General features: G+C 44.7%; 1 protein-coding gene across 1 annotated transcript; it reads left to right on the top strand.

The window, feature by feature from the left end:
• LOC306931098 (non-structural maintenance of chromosomes element 4 homolog A-like) lies at positions 1-21,942 on the top strand. The gene is made up of 11 exons (XM_079512299.1): positions 1-259; positions 2,683-2,884; positions 3,922-4,002; positions 6,135-6,265; positions 7,077-7,228; positions 8,905-9,004; positions 15,839-15,929; positions 16,035-16,129; positions 19,142-19,190; positions 19,665-19,750; positions 21,514-21,942. Exons 2-11 carry the CDS (start codon positions 2,713-2,715, stop codon positions 21,577-21,579), a joined length of 1,023 nt encoding a protein of 340 aa, XP_079368425.1. The 5' UTR covers positions 1-259; positions 2,683-2,712; the 3' UTR covers positions 21,580-21,942.
• Positions 21,943-22,879: the final 937 nt, after the last annotated feature.

Genomic DNA, 22,879 nt, shown 5'->3' with positions numbered 1-22,879 from the left:
TCAATGAGGGTTCAGGGCTCAGGGCTTGAGGGAGGCAATTGGGATTGGGCCTTAGTGTGCCATCTAGTGTCTATATCTAAGGCTCTGCCCCAAACTAAGGCAGCAGAAGACAGACATCACAGACGGTGGAGAGATGACAGTGCTCCGCACTAACCAGAAGGTGGCGGTAATGCGACAATACTACCAACCAACTGCCATCAAAGGTGAAGAAAAGTCCGCCATTGTCATTACTTCCGGTGTTGATGCGAGCTGCAAGAAGGTAAACATTTATCGACATAAATATCAAAATATTATTATTTCCCCACAGAAACACGCCGTACGGCTAACTATGATTAAAGGCTTTAGTCGATCACTTAGAATAGATCATGGCTCCTTCCTGGCAAAACATTTTCTTCGCCATTCTAGTATCTACAGTGCAAAATATTAAAAAGTAAAAGATAGTTAAAACGGTCATAGCTACTCACAGATGCCAGTAGAAACACTGATTACGTTTTTCTTTTGTTTGTACTATGGATTACTTTTTTATGGGTACTGTGAGTCCGAAACAAAATCACTGGTGGTATTTCTAATCAGATTTAAGAACATATGCTTATTATCGGTGTGCGTGCGGACATTATTTTGGTTTTAAGGTTCAGGAAGAAGGAACTGCCCTTGCATTGCTCGCCTTGCTCACAGTACAGTCTTTCAGTGTTAATTTACATTTGTACAATCATAATGTAACGTAGCCTAAGATTTAGACTCATAGATGCATTTATCGATTCTGACTGAAATACATCTAGGCTACGAGAGTCTAAATCTTAGGCTAAATGTAACGCTGCAATGATGCAATCTGTAACCATTATGTCCTGGGATTTGTTTGATTGATTGAATACTAACGGTTTGCAAAGAAAAGCACAGACGCACATACAATACTAAGAGAGTGACAAACTAATAGCCTAGGAGACACACAGCAGGAGATAATCAATTTAGAAAGTGAGACAAAACCAAGCGTGGGAAAAACCAAACAAAAATAGAATCAACAAGCAAAATGTATATTTCAAATTCTATGCAAAAACATCAAACGAGTACGAGTGAAGTGGATCTTGTGCACCAGGACCATTGCAAGTTTCTGATTGATTGAAATATTTATCAACAGTTTGCAGAATTACAGTACATTTCAAGCACAAACTCAATACAAAGACTGTTAACTGTGAGTGGACGACCCAATAAAGCATTACACTTGTTTACAAGAGGGTCCATCGTGTTCAATTCATCAAAACATTTAGAGACGTACAAATAGACACTTCTATATAGACAAAGTACAACAGGAATTCATCGTAAAAAGGGAAAAGAAACATATATATATATACTCTCGTCTCTTCTACCGTGAGCCACCCCCACCCTTACAAAATTAGCAAGGGTTAGTTGAGTTGTAGGTGTGAGGCCAAGTAGTAGCCTGACCAATTTTCCTGGGGACCCCCTGGAACGCCCTCAAGGACCCCTGGGGGTCCCCCTACTTGGGGGTCCCCCTACCCCCACTTTGAGGTAAAGCAAAGAAAAGAAAAACAAACCACGCAGCGAACGCACAAAGGTTCTTGGTTCTCAGCACACTTGACTGACTGGGGGTCTCAACCGTGTTCTCTGCCAACATGGGGGTCTCAACCGTGTTCTCTGCCAACATGGGGGTCTCAACCGTGTTCTCTGCCAACATGGGGGGTCTCAACCGTGTTCTCTGCCAACATGGGGGTCTCAACCGTGTTCTCTGCCAACATGGAGGGGCCTTGAGGCGAACCAGAGAGGTGGAATGATGCCGTTTAGCAGATAGGTTTATCAGACGACCATGTGACTCGTAGGCTTCAATCCGCTTCATGCTGGCCTATTTGGTTTTTAAACCCATGCTTGTGGTGTGAACCGTTTAGTGCTAATAAAACCTTCATATAAATACTGGAATGGCTTACCTCTATGTGCATGCTTCATTGCTTTCCCTTACAAATTTAAGTTTAAAAGTCTCTTTATAGCTCTAAGTCAGCTCAGTTCAACAGACTAAATAATTCCCCAAACTCCACAACAAAACTCGGTGGCAGAAGCTATCTTCCTAGCCTGGCGGGGCCAGACTCATAGCAGAGATTCACTGACGCTTCCTCACCGCATATGAGGGGAGGAATCTTCAGTGAATACCCGCTATGAGGCTGGCCAAGCCAGGCTACTATCTTCCCCCAAACATATCTCTTGAGGCAGCATGTACTAACTAGGCAGTGTACCACCCCACAACAGCTATAAAGATAAATTCAGTGAACAAAAAAATACCTTCACTTTGTACCCTGCTACCTCTAAAATATGTTTCAAATATTGCAGTGATGTAAATAGGTTTTCAATGTAATGAGTAACTAACCCTAACCCGGGATGCAGGGATGGTCTTTTAGATGAGTCCCAGGGACATTTTATGAGTCCCACTTCAACCACGTTATAGGAGTCATATTTTTACAAATTGCAGAATTTAACAATTACAAAAGCATTTCATTTTATATGGTTATAATGTAGTTATATTCATGTAGAATAGAAGAAGAAGAAATGATTAATATAACTAAAGCTAGCAAAATAAACTAGAATTAAAAAAACAGTACAGTAGTACAGTAGACCTGCATCCTGTGGATGCAAAATGCACCCTATTTTAATCTCTGTATTGTATGTGTTTTTTATTAGTAGGGCTACTATATCTACATATCTACAGACATGAGACGAGGAGGAGGAAAGCGAGGTAGCGGAGGGGCCACACCTCGGCAGAATGGCAACGCTGGTCGAGATGAAGATGTAATGCCTGCTGGGGGGCTAGAGGAGGAGGATGATCCCGCCCTGAGGAGAGAGATCCGTACCAAGTACAGGGAGCTTATAAACTCGGTTCAAGGTGAGTAGCATGAATGAATGCCTTTATTGCAGACTTGGGGTCCATAGAGAAACATACAAAACACAAAATACAATATACATCCAATAAAAAAACAGTCCAAATGTACATGTTAGACAGGCATTTGTGACAGTTATAAATAAAGGCTTTTAAGCCAATGTCTTCAAAGGCTAGAGGAGTATCTAGTCCAGCTTTTGACAGGGTTACTTATACTGACGATGATGCTATTCACACACTCATCCAAGCGAACATGAATCTATGCATTAAGTTCCGGAGAACAGCTTGAAAAGTATTGACTCTTGCAGCCACAAACATTTCACTTGCACTGCACCATCTAGGCTTTTTGAGTAAAATTCTCATGGCATCATTATACGCTACTTGAAGTTTCATGAGTGAGGGCAGAGTGGGGTTATGCTGTAATTGATATTTAGAATTGTGGTGGTAGCTTTAATAGTTTCTACTTTGCTGCGTGTTGATTGATACAGTATGTCTTGATTGATACAGTATGATTGATACAGTTGATTGATACAGTATGATTGATACAGTTGATTGATACAGTTTGATTGATACAGTTGATTGATACAGTATGTCTTGATTGATACAGTATGATTGATACAGTTGATTGATACAGTTGATTGATACAGTATGATTGATACAGTTGATTGATACAGTATGATTGATAGTTGATTGATACAGTATGATTGATACAGTTGATTGATACAGTTGATTGATACAGTATGATTGATACAGTTGATTGATACAGTATGATTGATACAGTATGATTGATACAGTATGATTGATACAGTATGATTGATACAGTATGATTGATACAGTTGATTGATACAGTATGATTGATACAGTTGATTGATACAGTATGATTGATACAGTATGATTGATACAGTTGATTGATACAGTATGTCTTGATTGATACAGTATGATTGATACAGTTGATTGATACAGTATGATTGATACAGTTGATTGATACAGTTGATTGATACAGTTGATTGATACAGTTGATTGATACAGTGTGTCTCTTACAGAGGACCGAGAGCAGATGCTGAGTCCTGCCAATAACAAGCTGACCGAAGTCTTGGAGGAGGCAAACAAACTTTTTAAAGATGGTAGGTGCAGAATGCAACAAATCTCAATGTGGGGTGAGAAATGAGAATTAAGGTCCTTGCAGACTGGACACGTTTTTTTTGGAAAACCGGCGGAAAGACGCTGCTAAAAACCCGAAAAAGTCGGGAACCCCTTTTTCAAGCATCATGTCATGCTTTAGCTATTGAAAAATAGCAGATCTACAAGCTCGTAGCGCGCCACCGAGTGGCGCGCTACGAGCTTGTAGGTCTGCTATTTTTGAAAATGTGGTGCAAATCTTTCAATATATATTATTACAGAGTGAACATTGTAACTCAAATCTTTGCTTCTGGGTTGGGGTCCCTGGAAAAACATTTTTTCAGATGGGGGGGGGGGGGACGGAGGCATATTACATATAATTTTTGGGGTCCTTGAAATTAAATATTGAGCACCACTGATACAGAAACACAAGGTTTTTCAGAAAACTGTCAGGATTTTGAAGACATTTTTTAAATTTCGACGTCGGGCCTAAATGGGTTAAGAAGACTGGCATTAATATTGTTAATAATAAGAAATGTGTAAAACTCTGGCCTCTGTATAACTGAAGTCCCAGAAATCCTGAGTTCTGTCAGGGTTCATTCAGCAGCACTCTACAGCGGGACTACAGCTGAGTTCTGTCAGGGTTCATTCAGCAGCACTCTACAGCAGGACTACAGCTGAGTTCTGTCAGGGTTCATTCAGCAGCACTCTACAGCGGGACTACAGCTGAGTTCTGTCAGGGTTCATTCAGCAGCACTCTACAGCGGGACTACAGCTGAGTTCTGTCAGGGTTCATTCAGCAGCACTCCTACAGCGGGACTACAGCTGAGTTCTGTCAGGGTTCATTCAGCAGCACTCTACAGCGGGACTACAGCTGAGTTCTGTCAGGGTTCATTCAGCAGCACTCTACAGCGGGACTACAGCTGAGTTCTGTCAGGGTTCATTCAGCAGCACTCTACAGCGGGACTACAGCTGAGTTCTGTCAGGGTTCATTCAGCAGCACTCTACAGCGGGACTACAGCTGAGTTCTGTTAGGGTTCATTCAGCAGCACTCTACAGCGGGACTACAGCTGAGTTCTGTCAGGGTTCATTCAGCAGCACTCTACAGCGGGACTACAGCTGAGTTCTGTCAGGGTTCATTCAGCAGCACTCTACAGCAGGACTACAGCTGAGTTCTGTCAGGGTTCATTCAGCAGCACTCTACAGCGGGACTACAGCTGAGTTCTGTCAGGGTTCATTCAGCAGCACTCTACAGCGGGACTACAGCTGAGTTCTGTCAGGGTTCATTCAGCAGCACTCTACAGCGGGACTACAGCTGAGTTCTGTCAGGGTTCATTCAGCAGCACTCTACAGCGGGACTACAGCTGAGTTCTGTCAGGGTTCATTCAGCAGCACTCTACAGCGGGACTACAGCTGAGTTCTGTCAGGGTTCATTCAGCAGCACTCTACAGCGGGACTACAGCTGAGTTCTGTCAGGGTTCATTCAGCAGCACTCTACAGCGGGACTACAGCTGAGTTCTGTCAGGGTTCATTCAGCAGCACTCTACAGCGGGACTACAGCTGAGTTCTGTCAGGGTTCATTCAGCAGCACTCTACAGCGGGACTACAGCTGAGTTCTGTCAGGGTTCATTCAGCAGCACTCTACAGCGGGACTACAGCTGAGTTCTGTCAGGGTTCATTCAGCAGCACTCTACAGCGGGACTACAGCTGAGTTCTGTCAGGGTTCATTCAGCAGCACTCTACAGCGGGACTCTACAGTGGGACAGTTCTGTGTTCCCCAGAACTGTAATTATGAAAAAGATCATTAACATGGTGAAACACATCTTGATGATGTCATCAAGATGTGTTTCACCATATTAATGATTTTTTTCAGACCTCTAGTTCTAGGAAACACAGAATGGGGGGGACTTTTTTATTATTTCCACACAACAGCTCTAAGGTATATTAATGACATAGTAAAATGTTGAAAATTAGTGGAATGCCCCTTAATGAGTTGTTCCCTGGCAGTCCGCCAGGCTCGAGAAGCAGCCCTGGACACCCAGCTACTGGTGGTGACCGCAGACCTGTGCAAGGAGAAGGCCAGCCAGCTGACCTTAATGAGACCTTAATGAGACCTTAATGAGTTGTTCCTTGTCAGTCCGCCAGGCTCGAGAAGCAGCCCTGGACACCCAGCTACTGGTCGTGACCGCTGACCTGTGCAAAGAGAAGGCCAGCCAGCTGTTTGTTGAGGGCAGCGCCTTTGACCCGTCTGCCTTCGCGGAGCACCTCGTGAGTCCAAATGTGAAGTAGATTTCCAACCCGGTCTCACCCAAACACGGTGAAATGGCACGAATGGCACAATTCTGTACATACACGCCTAGAAACCCCCCAAAATCCGTACATATTACACTGAAATCCTCCCCATAGACTGTGTCTAGACTGTGTCTATGGGGAGGGGTGCCATCTCTACCGAACCTGAGCCACGAGAGGGACCACCAGTGAGTGTGCAATTTGCCGTGTCGAACGTTGCGAAGTTCGGTAGAGCCGACTCGGCTCTGTCCGAGTTAACCCATTTTGGGCGGGAACCCCTTTTGGTGTTAGCATTATGTTATGCTTTAGCTATTGAAAAATAGCAGATCTACAAGCTCATAGCGCGCCACCGAGTGGCGCGCTACGAGCTTGTAGGTCTGCTATTTTTGAAAAATCGAAGAATGACATAGCTTTTTCAGAAAACTGTAGGATTTAGAAGACATTTTTAGAATCTGATCTCAGGTCAAAATGGGTTAAACCCAATGGCACAGAATCGTGAATAATGTCAAACTCATGAAAAAGTGTCCATGAACATGCACTACTAGTGAAAGCCATGCCTCTGTCGTGGTCAAAACAGTAGTAGTATGATATGTATGGATTTGGGGTTTTTCTAGGCATGTATGTATGGAATTGCCAATCCGTGCTATTTCACTGTGTTTGTTTGGGTGAGATTGGGCTGCGATTTCACTAATTTGCACATTTCAATTGAACAATTACACATGGCCATTATTCACACATATATAACCGTGTTGGCTGATGTTTCTCTCATTATCATCTGTCCGTCTGAAAGCTGAACTTCATGGGGCTTAACCGACTGGAGAACGAGGACGAGGATGAGGAAAACGGAGTGGCAGCCGACGGCTACCTTCCCCAAGACGCCTGGCATCGGGTCGCCAAGAGAGCCCAGTGCTGCTTCAAGACGGCTCCAACCTTCCATTACATGTGAGTGGCCCCATCACTTCACCTGCCATTATCTACTGCAGGGCTGGGCAACTGGCGGCCCCCACCTTCACTTAATGTGGCCCTCAGGTTAATGTCAGAATACTGATATAATATTGATTTCAGCTGTTACTATTCCACAACATGCAAACATGACCCGCTTTAATTACTTCAGTCTAAATTAGTAGCTCATTGCTCAACACAAGTATAATTAAAGGCATTTGAAATGACGTAAAAATGTTAATTTTCAGGATTCCAATTCAAAAATAGCAAAAATTCAAGATTTCAATTCGAATTTTGCAAAAATTGCCGATCTACAAGCTCAAAACGCGTCGCAGCGCGGCGCGTTTTGAGCTTGTAGATCGGCTATTTTTGCGACGACAGTAATATATGGCCCTAGGGAGTGAGTGTGGAAATATAGTGGCCCTCTCCATCGTCAAAGTTGCCCACCCCTGATCTACTGTATCTTCATAATAATAATCTTCATTAATAATAATAATACTCTTCATTCTCTACTGTAGTTGGGTCTGACTGTTTCATACATTTACCTGCAGAGTAATATCTTTGTGGATTCCTGAAAAACTCATATTTTTGTCGGAAAATTATAAACTATTTTCTCCCATTACTCTGTAAAGACAATATCATTATATTATATTACAATTTATGATTATGGTATAATCCTACAACAATGTAGGAAGATCAAGGAAATTGAATGGTTATTGCTTTTTGATGTCTGTCTATTTATGCTTTTTGATTTCATTTCAAGAATCGAGCAGAATTTGTAATATTTGTTTGAGAGAGAGAGAGAGAGAGAGAGAGACAGTCTAGAGCTGGCAGAAGGCACTGTAAAGCAGGGTGGCACAGTTGGTAGTGCTGTCGCCGCACAGCTAGAAGGTCCTGGGTTCGATTCCCACTCGGGACCCTGTGGGCGCTGGCGGCGTGTTTCCTCCTCTGCGTCATCAGTGCCCATAACCGAGGCAGGGTTGGCGAAAGGGCCTTTCTGTGTGGAGTTTGCATGTTCTCCCCGTGTCCCCCTAGGGTATAACCTGACTCCGCCAGATGGGGCAGCAGAGAGTACACTGGGTTCCCCCCTCCTGCTCCCATCTGGGAACTCTCAGGCAGACTTGATGCCCGGCCACCAAATGGCCTGGCCAATCAGCAGCAGCTATCCTGCCTATAGCTGCTGCTGATTGGCCAGGCCATTTTGTACCCTCACAAAAAACATGCAGTAATCCTGGTCTCTAAACTGCCTCCCCCTGGCCAGCCGGGGCGCCTGATGGAGGGGAAAGGAACTGGTTGGAATAACGTGTTCCTTCCACGCACTAAATCCAACCAGGGAAACTCCCCCCTGTCAGGTGTAAAGGAGCAACTTGGACACTCAGGCATGAAGGAAGCATGAGTTCAAGTCCGTTGCTCTCCCCATGTCCCCCATATATGGGGACTAGGTTGGCGGAGGGTGTGTAGAGCCCAGGATCACATTAGATCATTGACACAGGGGTGAGAAATGGGTTACAAAATCGTGGGATAATTTTTATATATATATATATATAAAAAGAAGGCTGCTATTAGGGGTGGCAGTCCAAGGGTTAATGTTTATTACATCTCTTCCGCAGATGGCATCAAAGCAATCTGTTATATATGGTGGCTCTATTATGTTTCCATTGTTCTGGTTCTGGTAGGATGGGCTCATTCCTCGCAGAGCCCCCTCCTCCGAAGCAGAGGGTAGAGCGCCAGAGGAAGGCACCCACTAAGGAGACCCAACGGACCATGCCAGCTCAGGTACATTTCATTAAGTCACTAAGGAGACCCAACGGACCATGCCAGCTCAGGTAAGGAGACCCAACGGACCATGCCAGCTCAGGTACATTTCATTAAGTCACTAAGGAGACCCAACGGACCATGCCAGCTCAGGTACATTACATACACCCACTAAGGAGACCCAACGGACCATGCCAGCTCAGGTACATTTCATTAAGTCACTAAGGAGACCCAACGGACCATGCCAGCTCAGGTACATTTCATTAAGTCACTAAGGAGACCCAACGGACCATGCCAGCTCAGGTACATTTCATTAAGTCACTAAGGAGACCCAACGGACCATGCCAGCTCAGGTACATTACATACACCCACTAAGGAGACCCAACGGACCATGCCAGCTCAGGTACATTTCATTAAGTCACTAAGGAGACCCAACGGACCATGCCAGCTCAGGTACATTACATACACCCACTAAGGAGACCCAACGGACCATGCCAGCTCAGGTACATTACATACACCCACTAAGGAGACCCAACGGACCATGCCAGCTCAGGTACAACCCTAACCCTAACCCTAACCCACCCACTAAGGAGACCCAACGGACCATGCCAGCTCAGGTACAACCCTAACCCTAACCCACCCACTAAGGAGACCCAACGGACCATGCCAGCTCAGGTACATTACATACACCCACTAAGGAGACCCAACGGACCATGCCAGCTCAGGTACATTTCATTTAGAAAGGCACCCACTAAGGAGACCCAACGGACCATGCCAGCTCAGGTACATTTCATTTAGAAAGGCACCCACTAAGGAGACCCAACGGACCATGCCAGCTCAGGTACATTTCATTTAGAAAGGCACCCACTAAGGAGACCCAACGGACCATGCCAGCTCAGGTACATTTCATTTAGAAAGGCACCCACTAAGGAGACCCAACGGACCATGCCAGCTCAGGTACATTTCATTTAGAAAGGCACCCACTAAGGAGACCCAACGGACCATGCCAGCTCAGGTAAGGAGACCCAACGGACCATGCCAGCTCAGGTAAGGAGACCCAACGGACCATGCCAGCTCAGGTACATTTCATTAAGTCACTAAGGAGACCCAACGGACCATGCCAGCTCAGGTACATTTCATTTAGAAAGGCACCCACTAAGGAGACCCAACGGACCATGCCAGCTCAGGTACATTTCATTTAGAAAGGCACCCACTAAGGAGACCCAACGGACCATGCCAGCTCAGGTACATTTCATTTAGAAAGGCACCCACTAAGGAGACCCAACGGACCATGCCAGCTCAGGTACATTTCATTTAGAAAGGCACCCACTAAGGAGACCCAACGGACCATGCCAGCTCAGGTACATCTCATTTAGAAAGGCACCCACTAAGGAGACCCAACGGACCATGCCAGCTCAGGTACATTTCATTTAGAAAGGCACCCACTAAGGAGACCCAACGGACCATGCCAGCTCAGGTACAACCCTAACCCTAACCCTAACCCACCCACTAAGGAGACCCAACGGACCATGCCAGCTCAGGTACATTTCATTTAGAAAGGCACCCACTAAGGAGACCCAACGGACCATGCCAGCTCAGGTAAGGCACCCACTAAGGAGACCCAACGGACCATGCCAGCTCAGGTAAGGCACCCACTAAGGAGACCCAACGGACCATGCCAGCTCAGGTACATTTCATTTAGAAAGGCACCCACTAAGGAGACCCAACGGACCATGCCAGCTCAGGTACATTTCATTTAGAAAGGCACCCACTAAGGAGACCCAACGGACCATGCCAGCTCAGGTACATTTCATTTAGAAAGGCACCCACTAAGGAGACCCAACGGACCATGCCAGCTCAGGTACATTTCATTTAGAAAGGCACCCACTAAGGAGACCCAACGGACCATGCCAGCTCAGGTACATTTCATTTAGAAAGGCACCCACTAAGGAGACCCAACGGACCATGCCAGCTCAGGTACATTTCATTTAGAAAGGCACCCACTAAGGAGACCCAACGGACCATGCCAGCTCAGGTACATTTCATTTAGAAAGGCACCCACTAAGGAGACCCAACGGACCATGCCAGCTCAGGTACATTTCATTTAGAAAGGCACCCACTAAGGAGACCCAACGGACCATGCCAGCTCAGGTACATTTCATTTAGAAAGGCACCCACTAAGGAGACCCAACGGACCATGCCAGCTCAGGTACATTTCATTTAGAAAGGCACCCACTAAGGAGACCCAACGGACCATGCCAGCTCAGGTACATTTCATTTAGAAAGGCACCCACTAAGGAGACCCAACGGACCATGCCAGCTCAGGTACATTTCATTCACTAAGGAGACCCAACGGACCATGCCAGCTCAGGTACATTTCATTCACTAAGGAGACCCAACGGACCATGCCAGCTCAGGTACATTTCATTAAGTCACTAAGGAGACCCAACGGACCATGCCAGCTCAGGTACATTTCATTAAGTCACTAAGGAGACCCAACGGACCATGCCAGCTCAGGTACATTTCATTTAGGTTTCAACCACTAAGGAGACCCAACGGACCATGCCAGCTCAGGTACATTTCATTCACTAAGGAGACCCAACGGACCATGCCAGCTCAGGTACATTTCATTAAGTCACTAAGGAGACCCAACGGACCATGCCAGCTCAGGTACATTTCATTTAGGTTTCACCCACTAAGGAGACCCAACGGACCATGCCAGCTCAGGTACATTTCATTTAGGTTTCACCCACTAAGGAGACCCAACGGACCATGCCAGCTCAGGTACATTTCATTTAGAAAGGCACCCACTAAGGAGACCCAACGGACCATGCCAGCTCAGGTACATTTCATTTAGAAAGGCACCCACTAAGGAGACCCAACGGACCATGCCAGCTCAGGTACATTTCATTTAGAAAGGCACCCACTAAGGAGACCCAGCGGACCATGCCAGCTCAGGTACATTTCATTTAGAAAGGCACCCACTAAGGAGACCCAACGGACCATGCCAGCTCAGGTACATTTCATTCACTAAGGAGACCCAACGGACCATGCCAGCTCAGGTACATTTCATTTAGAAAGGCACCCACTAAGGAGACCCAACGGACCATGCCAGCTCAGGTACATTTCATTTAGAAAGGCACCCACTAAGGAGACCCAACGGACCATGCCAGCTCAGGTACATTTCATTTAGAAAGGCACCCACTAAGGAGACCCAACGGACCATGCCAGCTCAGGTACATTTCATTTAGAAAGGCACCCACTAAGGAGACCCAACGGACCATGCCAGCTCAGGTACATTTCATTTAGAAAGGCACCCACTAAGGAGACCCAACGGACCATGCCAGCTCAGGTACATTTCATTTAGAAAGGCACCCACTAAGGAGACCCAACGGACCATGCCAGCTCAGGTACATTTCATTCACTAAGGAGACCCAACGGACCATGCCAGCTCAGGTACATTTCATTCACTAAGGAGACCCAACGGACCATGCCAGCTCAGGTACATTTCATTAAGTCACTAAGGAGACCCAACGGACCATGCCAGCTCAGGTACATTTCATTTAGGTTTCACCCACTAAGGAGACCCAACGGACCATGCCAGCTCAGGTACATTTCATTCACTAAGGAGACCCAACGGACCATGCCAGCTCAGGTACATTTCATTAAGTCACTAAGGAGACCCAACGGACCATGCCAGCTCAGGTACATTTCATTTAGGTTTCACCCACTAAGGAGACCCAACGGACCATGCCAGCTCAGGTACATTTCATTTAGGTTTCACCCACTAAGGAGACCCAACGGACCATGCCAGCTCAGGTACATTTCATTTAGAAAGGCACCCACTAAGGAGACCCAACGGACCATGCCAGCTCAGGTACATTTCATTTAGAAAGGCACCCACTAAGGAGACCCAACGGACCATGCCAGCTCAGGTACATTTCATTTAGAAAGGCACCCACTAAGGAGACCCAACGGACCATGCCAGCTCAGGTACATTTCATTTAGAAAGGCACCCACTAAGGAGACCCAACGGACCATGCCAGCTCAGGTACATTTCATTTAGAAAGGCACCCACTAAGGAGACCCAGCGGACCATGCCAGCTCAGGTACATTTCATTTAGAAAGGCACCCACTAAGGAGACCCAACGGACCATGCCAGCTCAGGTACATTTCATTTAGAAAGGCACCCACTAAGGAGACCCAACGGACCATGCCAGCTCAGGTAAGGAGACCCAACGGACCATGCCAGCTCAGGTAAGGAGACCCAACGGACCATGCCAGCTCAGGTACATTTCATTAAGTCACTAAGGAGACCCAACGGACCATGCCAGCTCAGGTACATTTCATTAAGTCACTAAGGAGACCCAACGGACCATGCCAGCTCAGGTACATTAACTAACACTAAGGAGACCCAACGGACCATGCCAGCTCAGGTACATTTCATTAAGTCACTAAGGAGACCCAACGGACCATGCCAGCTCAGGTAAGGCACCCACTAAGGAGACCCAACGGACCATGCCAGCTCAGGTAAGGCACCCACTAAGGAGACCCAACGGACCATGCCAGCTCAGGTAAGGAGACCCAACGGACCATGCCAGCTCAGGTACATAACCCTAACCCACTAAGGAGACCCAACGGACCATGCCAGCTCAGGTACATAACCCTAACCCACTAAGGAGACCCAACGGACCATGCCAGCTCAGGTAAGGAGACCCAACGGACCATGCCAGCTCAGGTACATTTCATTTAGAAAGGCACCCACTAAGGAGACCCAACGGACCATGCCAGCTCAGGTACATTTCATTACTAAGGAGACCCAACGGACCATGCCAGCTCAGGTAAGGAGACCCAACGGACCATGCCAGCTCAGGTAAGGAGACCCAACGGACCATGCCAGCTCAGGTACATTTCATTTAGGTTTTTTTCTGTGTAAATTAACACTTTATTTTTGCCTAGGAATCTTTCAGAATAAAGGCGCTAGAGTGCCCAGCAGATGAGGCAGATTTTACTTTGAAAAGCTGCCTCAAACCTGTGTCTTTTCCCCTTTGGACGAGACACAGTAACAGCTGATACATAATAATTACTGCAAGAATCTGCATCCTGGTTTAATATGATGATTTAGAATTTCAAAATCAAACTTTTAATTTCAATTTCAGAATATAAATCGTGAGCACATTGAGTATGATTGCAAAGAAAACGGTTTAGTGCTGCAACATAACTAGAGTGCCATAATAACTAGGGTGCCAACATAACTAGGGTGCCATAATAACTAGGGTGCCAACATAACTAGGGTGCCAACATAACTAGGGTGCCAGCCACCAGGTAAAGGTTTAGTGCTGCAACATAACTAGGGTGCCAGCCGCCAGGTAAAGGTTTAGTGCTGCAACATAACTAGGGTGCCAGCCGCCAGGTAAAGGTTTAGTGCTGCAACATAACTAGGGTGCCAGCCACCAGGTAAAGGTTTAGTGCTGCAACATAACTAGGGTGCCAGCCGCCAGGTAAAGGTTTAGTGCTGCAACATAACTAGGGTGCCAGCCACCAGGTAAAGGTTTAGTGCTGCAACATAACTAGGGTGCCAGCCACCAGGTAAAGGTTTAGTGCTGCAACATAACTAGGGTGCCAGCCACCAGGTAAAGGTTTAGTGCTGCAACATAACTAGGGTGCCAGCCGCCAGGTAAAGGTTTAGTGCTGCAACATAACTAGGGTGCCAACATAACTAGGGTGCCCGCCGCCAGGTAAAGGTTTAGTGCTGCAACATAACTAGGGTGCCAGACACCAGGTAAAGGTTTAGTGCTGCAACATAACTAGGGTGCCAGCCGCCAGGTAAAGGTTTAGTGCTGCAACATAACTAAGGTGCCAGCCGCCAGGTAAAGGTTTAGTGCTGCAACATAACTAGGGTGCCAGCCGCCAGGTAAAGGTTTAGTGCTGCAACATAACTAGGGTGCCAGCCGCCAGGTAAAGGTTTAGTGCTGCAACATAACTAGGGTGCCAGCCGCCAGGTAAAGGTTTAGTGCTGCAACATAACTAGGGTGCCAGCCGCCAGGTAAAGGTTTAGTGCTGCAACATAACTAGGGTGCCAGCCGCCAGGTAAAGGTTTAGTGCTGCAACATAACTAGGGTGCCAGCCGCCAGGTAAAGGTTTAGTGCTGCAACATAACTAGGGTGCCAGCCGCCAGGTAAAGGTTTAGTGCTGCAACATAACTAGGGTGCCAGCCGCCAGGTAAAGGTTTAGTGCTGCAACATAACTAGGGTGCCAGCCGCCAGGTAAATGGCAAAACCTGGCATCATGTCTATAAACGGCATGCTATCTTTTGAAAGTATTTTGAATACAAAACAATAATATATACAACTGATTTTGTTTCAGCTACATTGTATATCCACTGCTGACTTTCTTTGCTACACTCGCAGTGCATGCTGGTCAAAGACAATGTTCTTGTCATTTTGTTCAGCATGTAATAACCCATTTTGACCTGAGATCAGATTCTATAAATGTCTTCTACATCCTGACAGTTTTCTGAAAAAGCTATGTTTCTATGTCAGTGGTTCTTCGATTTTTCAAAAATAGCAGTCTGCTATTTTTAAATACCTAAAGCATAACATAATGCTAACACCAAAAGGGGTTCCCGCCCAAAATGGGTTAACAAAAACAACACACACACACACACACACACACACACACACACACACACACACACTGAACAGTGGATCATTGACAATAACCCATTATTCAGCTCAGCATGTACAGTAATTGTAATTTATTGAGACTCACTTATGTCCAAAAGATACATTACACTAGATGTTATTATTCAAGTCTACAAAGTTAATGCATCTTGTCCATTTTCTTGTCTTCAAGTTGAAGCAAATGGAAGAGTCTCACCAAGAGGCCACCGAGAAGGAGGTAGAGAGGATTCTGGGATTCTTGACGAGTTACCATGCAGAAGATCGTGAGTTCAAACTCCACAACAGGAATAATAACTTTCAAACTTTCAAAAGAATAATAAGTTTCAAACAGACAAATGTCTCATTTAAATTTTTCTGTCAATTTGCAGCAACTTCACCCATATCCTACTATGAGTTTGTTATTGATCCCACGTCGTTCTCACATACAGTGGAAAACATGTTTCACACATCGTTCCTCCTCAGGGTGAGTCATCTGTTTAAATGTTCACATCAGAGTTTGGAAGCTTGAGGGGACTTAGCTCTGGTCCATAGCCTTCTACTGCTTCTACGATTCTGCCCTGCAGTAAAGGCTATGGGACTTTCGTTTTTTTCTTTAGTGGAAATCTCACAAACGTTTGACCTACTCACCAATACAAAGACGGGCTGTGTCAATAGAAAGCCTACTTTCCTTAGTGGACGCACTCTGAGCCCCCCACCACACGTATAAACGGTACTTTTTGGTCAAAAAGGGATTTTGTTTCCACCGGGAAAGAAAATACTTTTAGTTACTCCAGTTACTTTTAGTTACTTTTAGTTACTCCTCTACCGATATTTCCCAGAGAACTCCCTCATAGAGAATATTTTTCCTCCGGTGAAAAATAATCTCTTTCTGGCCAAAAAGTACCGTTTATACGTGTGGTGGGGGGCTCAGAGTGCGTCCACTAAGGAAAGTAGGCTTTCTAATGACACAACCCGCCTTTGTTTTGGTGAGTAGCAAAAACGTTCTTTTAAAATACGCTAAAGAGGAGAGGCTGGTCTGATTTCGATTTGAGATTTAAAACCGAAAGTCCCATAGCCTTCTACTGCAGGGCAGAATGGTAGAAGCAGTAGAAGGTCCCATAGCCTTCTACTGCAGGGCAGAATGGTAGAAGCAGTAGAAGGCTATGGACCAGAGCTTGAGGGGACTTAGCTCTGGTCCATAGCCTTATACTGCAGTAAAGTTCTCAAACTCTGCCCGAACCCGACCAGGCCCGACCAGGCCCGGCCCGACCCGACGTTTTCGGGCCGGGCCGGGCCCAAACAATTATGCTAATTAGTCGGGCCGGGCCGAGCCTCGGGCTCGGTGATTTTCCGCGATTTTTTTCTTTTTTCTTTCTTTTTTTAAAAGAGTGTTATTATAATAAAAATAGCAATTCTGTTATTTGTGTAATGTTATTGTGTTGTACTGTATGTATTTATTATGAAGAGGGCTGCGCTAGTCGATTCACTTGTGACAGGAGGAGGACTGGAGACGGGGGTCGCATCGCACTGGCATTTCAGACTCAGAGGCCTCTTACACACATGTCGAACCACGTGACTTCCATTGGAAAAGCATTGAGCTTGAGGCGGCCATGAACACAGACAGAACAGATCATGTCCGTCCGGCATGTGTGTACGAGGCCAGAGCAGCAATTGCAAATTTGCAGCCTGCCCCGCAGTCCTGCACTGCGCGCAGGCAGTACAGAGAGAACAGTGAATGGTGTGAGACTTGCTTGCTTGCCTTGCTACCGCTGGTTTCCCTCTGGTTTGCGCACCAAAGGAGCTACTAACCACCAGTTAACTTGCCAAGTTGCCATATGCTTAAATATTTTATAAAATCAATCGGATTATCACAGCTGAAGAAGCGTCAGGTTTTCGTCATGTTGCACTGAGTCTCGTTAACCCAGCTGGCTGCGATAAATAAAACCTAATTATTAATCAACGTAACCAAACGACCCATGGTGATATATAACTACACGCTACACGTATAGCAACTTCACTTCAGAGGAAACTAAGGGAGGGAGCTGCAGCTGCTATTCGTGTTTAGCCTACTCACCAGTCAGTCACCACCACCACTGTATGGAATCCATTAGAATGATTTGAAATGGAAGTTATGGAACATTAATAGCCTATTCTAACGTGAGTTACATACATCCTTTATTTCGATAAATCCGTTGATCTCCGTTCTCACTTTCACACAGAGACACGGCGCCGCTGTGCCGCAACGCCGATCTACAAGCTCACAACGCGTCGCGCTGCTTTTTTTTCTCTCTTTTTTTTCTGTCGGGCTTTTGTCGGGCTTCGGGCTTAACATTATGGTAATTGTTAGGGTCGGGCCGAGCCTCGGGCCGACCCAGTTAGGGTAGGGTAGGGCCGGGCCATAATTTTTGGGCCCGTTGAGAACTTTATACTGCAGGGCAGAATGGTAGAAGCAGTAGAAGGCTATGGACCAGAGCTTCTACTGCAGGGCAGAATGGTAGAAGCAGTAGAAGGCTATGGACCAGAGCTTCTACTGCAGGGCAGAATGGTAGAAGCAGTAGAAGGCTATGGACCAGAGCCTTCTACTGCAGGGCAGAATGGTAGAAGCAGTAGAAGGCTATGGACCAGAGCTTCTACTGCAGGGCAGAATGGTAGAAGCAGTAGAAGGCTATGGACCAGAGCCTTCTACTGCAGGGCAGAATGGTAGAAGCAGTAGAAGGCTATGGACCAGAGCCTTCTACTGCAGGGCAGAATGGTAGAAGCAGTAGAAGGCTATGGACCAGAGCTTCTACTGCAGGGCAGAATGGTAGAAGCAGTAGAAGGCTATGGACCAGAGCCTTCTACTGCAGGGCAGAATGGTAGAAGCAGTAGAAGGCTATGGACCAGAGCTTGAGGGGACTTAGCTCTGGTCCATAGCCTTATACTGCAGAATGGTAGAAGCAGTAGAAGGCTATGGACCAGAGCTTCTACTGCAGGGCAGAATGGTAGAAGCAGTAGAAGGCTGTGGACCAGAGCTTCTACTGCAGGGCAGAATGGTAGAAGCAGTAGAAGGCTATGGACCAGAGCTTGAGGGGACTGTACTGTATCTTCATTGTGATGTTTGTTTTGCAGGATGGTATGGCCAGGATGTACCTGGATGTTATGTTATGTTGTGTTATGTTGTTTTGCAGGATGGTATGGCCAGGATGTACCTGGATGGTTGTATATTCATTGTGATGTTTGTTTTGCAGGATGGTATGGCCAGGATGTACCTGGATGTACTGTATGTACTGTATATTCATTGTGATGTTTGTTTTGCAGGATGGTATGGCCAGGATGTACCTGGATGTACTGTATGTACTGTATCTTCATTGTGATGTTTGTTTTGCAGGATGGTATGGCCAGGATGTACCTGGATGTTATGTTATGTTGTGTTATGTTGTTTTGCAGGATGGTATGGCCAGGATGTACCTGGATGTACTGTATGTACTGTATATTCATTGTGATGTTTGTTTTGCAGGATGGTATGGCCAGGATGTACCTGGATGCAAACAAGCTGCCCTGTATTGGTAAGACTGCTGTTTTGTCATATCAGCATTTTTACATTTTTGAGAAATACAAATCTATAGTTGTCTAGATACAGGACAGAATATGGAATGGAAATGCAAACGACATCAATGGGTGCATGGTGCGTTTGTGGAATATTGGATGAACAATAATCTTATTGTACAATAATGCTTAGTGACAAAGGTAATATTAATTGATATTCTTTCAATTACTATTTTACAATGATAATAAGTATTTTCCATATGTTTTTACCATGGCTGAGTCCCCTTTTGGCATCTCTTCTATGCTTGTCAAGCTTTCAACCCCGCAGTGATAAACAAGACTGTGGCATATCAATCATTTTCAACTATTTCAATGAGTTTTGCGTGTGTGGCCAGCAGAGACCAAACATATTTGTGAATTAATAGAGTGTGTGTGTGTGTGTGTGTGTGTGTGTGTGTGTGTGTGTGTGTGTGCGTGCGTGTGCACGCTTTCAGCCCCTGTGACATCAGGGGAGACTGACAAAGCAGAATCGGCCATCCGTAAACAATGCATCATGTCCATCAGCATGCAGAGCTGGAAGGTGAGCGACTGTAGCCTGGCTAATAAGCCAGACTCAAATCACACTGTGTGTGGTATTTGAGTCTGGAGATGCTGTGTATGGATCTTGTTTCCCGGGGGGCGGGTTCAAACATTTTCTCTTTGACGCAATTGGTTAGAGCTACTGTCAGTCAAAGGTCTCAAGCATTGAACGGCACTGTACCAAAGCCCGCCATATTGCATACCGTGTCCCGATTGGCCACACCAGTTCTCTGGTGTGGCCAATCTCCAGACCGTAATCCGCCGGCAGGCAATTTTCTTTTGCCAGCGGCTGATTCGGTCTGGCTTATTAGCCAGGCTAGAGCGACTGGGCCATTATGGACCGTTTCAAGAATACAAGTGGTGCCTCTAGATCCAGAACCACTGCTTGTGTCACTGTGGCATAAACCAAATCATTCTGGTATAAAAGCATAAAGAGACATGCATGAACAGTACAGTACAAACAGGGCTGACATACAGGACATGGCATACAAATACCTAGTGCATTTCTAACGTATTAAGACTAGTAAGAATAAAAATAAGAAAAGATTAAACCCTAATAATAGTTTAATCTTTTCTTATTTTTATTCTTACTAGTCTTAATACGTTCGAAATGTACTAGGTATTTGTATGCTATGTCCTGTATGTCCGCCCTGTTTGATGTACTGTTTGATGTTCGATGTCTGGGGACTGCAGATGGAAATTAGCATGTTTTGCTAAATCTGGTATATTTACACTGCATTTTTAAAGGTATATTCAGTGATTTGACTTAATTCAAATATCACTTATTTTTTTCTGGATAATCCTCCTAGAGTGTGCTGACCATATAAGGAAATCCTCCCTGTCCCCAGTGAGCCCCTGGGGTCAAAAAACCCTAGTTTCAGTTTTGGTGGCGGGTGGCAAAACCTTCATCCAATCAGGATGAGAGGGGCCTTCCTCCATCATGATCGAGTGGGGGCGGGCCTTGGTGCACATGCTGTTGGCCTGTTGCACTTCCCCCCACTGTAGAGCGTGCATGTGCACATTTTGTTACCGGGGCGGACTGGGTGGTTTTCCAAATCACCCAAATCACTGAATGCTCCTTTAATGTAATGTTCATTAATGTACATTGTCCCGACTAAATAAACAAATAAAGTAAAGTATGAGACGTGCATCCAATAGTACTTATGTATTACTTGTATGGTCTGAACAATCTCTATCATAATTAAATTCCGTTTCAGTTGAACCTGTGAACACAAGGCAGTGACGGCACTCCTTCACAAAGCTAGAAAACAAAGAACAATGACTTTAACCCGTTTTGGGTCGGGAACCCCTTTTAGTGTTAGCATTATGTTATGCTTTAGCTATTGAAAAATAGCAGATCTACAAGCTCATAGTGTGCCACCGAGTGGCGCGCTATGAGCTTGTAGGTCTGCTATTTTTGAAAAATTTAAGAACGACTGACATAGAAACATAGCTTTTTCAGAAAACTGTCAGGATGTAGAAGACATTTTTAGAATCTGATCTCAGGTCAAAATGGGTTAAATTGGGATGATTTTAACTATATTCAAGCTGCTGCTAGAGAACGCATACTTTCCTTACTGTGACTTTAACAACATGCCCTTTTTTAGAAAATGTTTGCAAAAGTAATTCAAAATTGCACCTTTTATTGCAATGGTGTGCTTCTCAATTCCTGTTTTTTCCTGTGGCCCATAACTGTCACACTTGGTATAACATTGTATTTTGAGACGACACATAGTAATTTTTATTTTATCATTTTTTTCCTAGGACCTAATTGAAGCTTTTGAGATCACGGCGCCCATGATCCCAGCAAATAGTCAAAATGTGGAGTAATCTTTAATGTTGTTTTTTTTTGTTATGGCTGCATAAAAATGTATCTATGGAATGCAGCACGTGTAAATACTAAATACACTATTTAGTATTTACATGTGCTGCATAAAATATTGAATAGCTGATCTACAAGCTCATAATGCGTAGCATCGCGATGCGTTGTGAGCTTGTAGATCTGCTATTTTCACATGTGTTTCCTTTTTTACAATCATTTGATTCATCGTTGTTTTGGTAATCTTTAGAAAATGTATGTTTGTTGTAATGTTGTTTTATCGTTATTGAGCCACACATTCTTTGTGATTTTAAGGCATATTGCCCAGCCCAACTGTAATTTTATATTTTGAATAATAAAAGAGAAAATAGTAAGTGTTTTTTTTTTTTATTAACTGCTTTTCAAGTGAATGCCCTAATGCATTCTGAGCAGTAGAGCCTTCTGACTTGAGTACATTTACTCAAGTATGTACAATTTCATGGTACTTTTACTTTACTTTTTATTTCCATTTCTTTATACTTCTACTCCCACTACATATCAGTGGGAAATATTGTACAAATGACTGCTACAGTTATAGTTACTAGTTCGTAATTTATGAAGTTATTAATAAATCATATCAATCTTCAGAAAATGGCAGATCTACAAGGTCAACACATTGCAACGCAACATGTGAGCGTTTGAAGATCGGCTATTTTAAATGTTTTAAATGGGGCTTCAGTAGTTAATGGTCAAGTACATGAACTCAAGTACTGTACTTAATATTGTTTAATATTGTACATTTTTGAAGTATTTTTGCTTTCTTCAGTATTTACATTTACTTCTACCCGACTAAAGTATTGTACTTTTACTCCACTTTACAATTATATGGAAATTAGTTACTTTTTTTATTTTGATAATTATTTAAAAAAACACTAACCACTTCAGCCGAATACTCCCCAGTCACCCCGGTGGACACCGGCGGAACTGCTCAGCCTGGTATTACTACACATAACGTAAGTAAACTGCTTAAACGGTTAAACCTAACCTTATTCCCAACCTTCACCTCAGTAAAACGGTGCCAAAACCTAACCATTGGTGTGAGGTTGGGGAGAGTGTTTTAACCCATTCTGGACGGAAACTCCTTTTGGTGTTTTAACTAAGCATTATGTTATACTTTAGCTATTGAAAAATAGCAGATCTACAAGATCATAGCGCGCCACCGATATATCTCTATATCGGCCATTTGAAAATAACAAATGTATGTATTTCTACATTGTGGCATTGCTACTTTTGTTTTTTAATTTTACAACAAGAGTTCTTTTCTTATTCCAC

This window comes from Electrona antarctica, assembly GCF_951216825.1.
Source record: "Electrona antarctica genome assembly, chromosome: 10".
NCBI classification, from domain to species: Eukaryota; Metazoa; Chordata; class Actinopteri; order Myctophiformes; family Myctophidae; genus Electrona; species Electrona antarctica.
This window is presented reverse-complemented; position numbering and strand designations above follow the sequence as displayed.